Here is a 5,072-nt window from a genome sequence, read left to right on the forward strand (position 1 = left end):
TATGGTTGAAAGGTGTACCGTAACCAACCAATGTATATGGTTCACCTACGTTCTAGGGATCCATTCTCTAGTAGACCTTTGATCAAAAGCAGGATCATCTCAAAACATTTTTCCCCTCTCATTCAAAAGAGAAATTGTATCTTGGCACAAAGGCTTACGTGAGTGAAGATCATGAAATAGCCTAAACAGCTGCGGGTCCTGACAGAACTTCTAATAGAATACAAAACAAAGTGATTTAAAAAGTTATTTGTATGAAATGCATGTTAAACACCCGAGGAAGGCTTTTTTGAGGCTTGTGGTGGCTAGTGACAGCCACAGGCTTTAACAACCATGTTTCTATACTTCTTTAATAGAATATTGGAATTGTCATCAAAGTACAATACTGGTATTCCTTGAAGTTCTGTAGGGGCACAACATGGTTTTGGAACAAGTTCTGGATAAATAAAATGAACTAAAGTTTGGACAATTGCATGATTAGTGGCATTCATATGAGAATTCAATGGAAAAGCACATTCGCCAGCACAGTAATAAGCAGTATAGCCTTCTGGAGCAATGATCCAATCTTGCCAACCAAGATCACGGAAACTTACATACAGCTCATGCTTCTGGCATGGCTTTTTTACGGAATGCTGTCCACCAAAATGGCTACTCATTGAGTTCTCTGTAATATTGCCTAATGGATCATCATTCAATTCCTTGGTTCTGTCACGATTCCAGTGGTTTTCATTGGTAGACCTTGCACTTCGGAGGTGGATAGTTTCAGATTTAAAAAATACCACTATAAATGGCTGTTTTTCATGTGGACCACTTCGGCCGACTAAGCCTACAGAATTTGGTTGTATGCTTTTGTTGCCCATAGTCTCAACCATCAACTTTAGGCCAAGATTGTAGTGTGGTTTCACAACCCATGCATTACTAATTGCACTAATATCAAATGTCAACCACCCAATGTCTGATCCACAGATTATTTGAGTATCAAGCTTAATCAATTTACTTGTGTTTAGAGTCACCTGATAGACATTCACCTGGTATGTTTCATTATTGGGAACTTGATCTTTATATATTCTTAGCTCAGCTGCTGTCAGCTGCTCTCCAACAGGTATGTCTTCAAGATCAAAACTCAGTTCTTTACTGTAGCACTTTTGACATACTTCAGTGCCATCCTCAAATAAATTGGCAAAGCTCATAACTAGATCAGCATCAGCCAGAAAGTGGGTTTCCTGGTGACCAACAAGTAAAGGTTCGTCATTTGCGTGAAAATGTTTAAAGAAATGGAAAGTTTGTTCTTCTTTAACATTCATCGAATTGTACAAATCCATCATAAACATTGGAGCAGATGTATTTTTCTCGTGAAAGTGAGGTCTTGGTCGATGTGGTAATCCCAAAACAGCTAAAATTTCTTTCTGGATCTCTCGGCGTTCACGGCCTCTCAACTTTCTTTGTACAAAACTGGAATGAATACCACGTTCTAGTGTTGGATCTGCTGTTACTAGTCTTATCAATATTAAGGCTAAAAATATATTCTTTATAATAATCCTTATGTTAGATGCCGTTAATGCCATTGCCGTGGAATCTTACTGCAAAAAAGGAAAAAAAAAAAAAAAGAAGAGTAAATAAGTCCACAAAACCTACAAATCTTTGAAACACTGACAAGAAAATTTAACAGATCCCAACAAAAACAAATTGTTCCAGCATCACATAATTGTTCATTTATATAGCGCTATTAATTCCACAGCACTTTACATCCAATTTAGGAGAATAGTTTCAGAGTTTTAAGTGCTATATTTAAAGATGGCTTGATAATTCAAATTCTTTAGAATATGATCTATACACACTAAATTGCCAAGTGTTGTAAGTTTACCTCTGGCACTGCACCACATTGAACTCCAATCTAGCATCAAGTACGTAAAGATGTTAGATAGTGAGGACAGAAGGAGATTTAAAGGGGTATTCCGATCTCCAAGATCCGATCCCAATATGTAATAGGAATATAAAAGCTCAATGTGGCCAAAACTGAACTAATAATCTTTCCTCCGTCTCACCTACACTCTCCACCTGATCTACCTATTACAATAAATAACACCATGCTCTCGCCAGTACCCAAAGTTCGCTGCCTCGGAGTGACCTTTGACTCTGCCTTATCCTTCATACCACATATCCAATCCCTCACCACCTCCTGCCGTCTTCAACTCAAAAATATTTCCAGAATCCGCCCTTTCCTCAATTTGCAATCTACTAAAATGCTAGTGCATGCCCTCATAATCTCCCGCCTCGACTACTGTAACATCCTCCTCTGTGGCCTCCCTGCCAACACGCTCGCCCCTCCCCAGTCCATCCTTAACTATGCTGCCTGACTGATCCACCTCTCTCCTCAATACCACCCTGCATGTCCCTCCACTGGCTCCCAATCTTCCACCGTATCCAATTCAAACTACTAACACTGACCTACAAAGCTGTGCATAATCTTTCTCCTCTATATATCTCCGAAATAATCTTCCACTACACTCCAACACAGCACCTCCGGTCCCTCCAAGATCTCCTTTCTCATTTGCTCCTCACGCAACCGACTCCAAGACTTCTCCCGAGCATCCCCAGTCTCCTGGAACTCGCTGCCTCAACACATCAGACTATCCCCTACCCTTGCAAACTTCAAACGGAACCTGAAAACCCATCTGTTCAGAAATGCCTATAATCTACAATGACCTCACTGCTTCACTATCATGCGGAGCTGCCGCCCGACCTACACTCCACCTATTGTCTCCTCCCCATAATTCCTATAGAATGTAAGCCCGCAAGGGTAGGGCCCTCTTCCCTCTGTACTTGTCTGTCTACTGTAACTTGTATATATATTTTGTATGTAACCCCCTTCTCATGTACAGCACCATGGAATTAATGGTGCTCTATAAATAAATAATAATAAATCTCCAATTAGAAATTTGGTATAGTTCTTCCGAAAAGCTAAGTCACTTACTTCATGCACAGGGCATTACAGTAGCTTAAGCATCCAAGGTGATTGCCACGTATATAGGGACAGCTAGTTTTAGTGGTTGTTGCCATGGATACCCAAGCAACTGCCATGTGGTAAGTTTATGAGAAGAACTATACTACATTTCTAATTGAGGGTATTTGCTAATATCCCTACTACATATCGAGAGCGTGCCTTGGAATGGGAGGGGGGGGGGGGGGGGGGGGGGGTCAAGAATTCAGCAAGAATGGCTTCGCAACTAAGATTTAAAAAGGGAACCAGTCACCAAGATTTCCTATATAACTAAAACCAGTGCTATACTGGAGCTATCAGGCCAATTCTCTACATACCTGTAATGGTCAGCTCGGATGTTTAGGTTTTGAAATCCAAAAAAAGTTTATAAAATGAGCTGCTTGTTGAGTGGCAGTTGCACTGGAGCAGATTATAAATTCATAGTAAGCCCCTCCCCCTGTTATGCTAAATGTAAGTATTATACAAACGATTCACTTTGTTGCAGGAGGTATGTTGTATGAGGTCATACCCATGTGACCAGAAGGGGCGTGGCCTCAGCCACCAAAGCTAGTTACCAGGTCACATAGGTATGACCTCACAGGTCTTGCAACAAATTGAATCATTTTCATAATACTTATCCCCTCCCTGTGATAATTAGCATAAGTATTATGCAAATGATTCAATTTGTTGCAAGACCTGTGTGAGGTCATACCTATGTGACCTGGTAACTAGCTTTGGTGGCTGAGGCCACGCCCCTTCTGATCACATGGGTATGACCTCACACAGGTCCTGCAACAGACAAAGTGAATCGTTTGTATAATACTTATATTTAGCATAACAGGGGGAGGGGCTAACTATGAATATATGATCTGCTCCAGTGCAACTGCCACTCAACAAGCAGCTAATTTTATAAACGTTTTTGGATTTCAAAACCTAAACATCCGAGCTGACCATTACAGGTATGTAGAGAATCAGCCTGATAGTGTCATATAGCACTGGCTTTAGCTTATATACATGAAAATCCTAGTGATTGGTCCCCTTTAAGTTCCTTCTTTGCCACATTATCTGTGCTAGTTAAACCCAATACTAACGTATGCAGTCACAACATTCTGACTCTACGGGTTTCTCACCTAATGTTTGGTGCATATGTGCTGCCCCCACGTCAGTAGCAGCTGAGCTGTTCTGATCCGGACGGGGTGTTTGGCTCGAGGGATCCTCCGGACCCCGGGGGGGGGGGGGGGGGGGTGTCACACGTACACTCCGAATGAAAGTGGGAACGTAATTGTACGGTGTTTGCTGCCGTAGTCAGTCTGTGACGCCACCCACGGTGTGTGGTGAAGTATGACACCCGGGGCGATGGGATGGCAGCTTGTTGTTAACCCCTCCGTGGGTAGGGATGGTTGCCCCGGGACCCGGTGACTTTGTGCAGGGGACGGTAATGGCAGGGGCTGGCACGCCTGGTCAGACCAGGGAGTCTAAGCTTACTCACGGTTAAAGAAATCAGACAAGTCCAGTGATTAACCAAGGTGCTGGTTGTACTCTGGTCTCCCCCACCTGGGCTGGTGGTCTGTGTCACTTTCCTCTGTGTTGTGGTGGACTTCCCGGTGTGGAACGCGGGAGTCCGCTCCCGGTACTACTGTTGGGAGCCGTGCCCGCTGACGTGTGGGATCTACCGGGCCCTGGCGGATGCCCTATCCCTCTGTGCGTGGTTGTCTTTTCGGGACTTAGGTTGGGACAGGACCTATGATCCTGCCCTTAATTGGTTAATTAGCTAGGCCGTTGGTTCCGGTCCTGGCTTCAGGATCCGAGTACCCCTTCTGTGCACGGTTTCCGGGTCGGTTCTCTAGTGTCAGTACCGGCGGGCTCCAACCCTGCCCCGATCCACCTCGGATCTCCGGCTGCCATCTTCCCATCTCCTGCCAGACACTACCTCCGTCTGCCACCTAGCCAGTGTGTCAGGGCACCGACCCTGACACCTGTCAGCTCCACCTCCTCACTTCACTTCGGCTGTATGTAACCCTGTGAGGGAAGGTGTTATCCAGGGGCCTATGTGTGTGACTACCTGGTTTTGCCAGGGCATCACGCATACTACCTG

General features: G+C 44.2%; 1 protein-coding gene across 1 annotated transcript; it reads right to left on the reverse strand.

Annotated features, from left to right (window-relative positions):
* Positions 1–302: 302 nt before the first annotated feature.
* On the reverse strand, positions 303–1,562 carry LOC142302553 (bone morphogenetic protein 7-like). Its single transcript, XM_075343660.1, has one exon. The coding sequence runs from the start codon at positions 1,560–1,562 to the stop codon at positions 303–305; it is 1,260 nt and encodes a 419-aa protein (XP_075199775.1).
* Positions 1,563–5,072: the final 3,510 nt, after the last annotated feature.

The sequence above is a fragment of the Anomaloglossus baeobatrachus genome, chromosome 4 (assembly GCF_048569485.1).
Source record: "Anomaloglossus baeobatrachus isolate aAnoBae1 chromosome 4, aAnoBae1.hap1, whole genome shotgun sequence".
NCBI lineage: Eukaryota > Metazoa > Chordata > Amphibia > Anura > Aromobatidae > Anomaloglossus > Anomaloglossus baeobatrachus.

What these genes read in the sequence shown, in the direction of transcription:
- LOC142302553 (XM_075343660.1), bottom strand. Translation starts at nt 1,562, where the DNA reads ATGGCATTAACGGCATCTAACATAAGGATTATTATAAAGAATATATTT.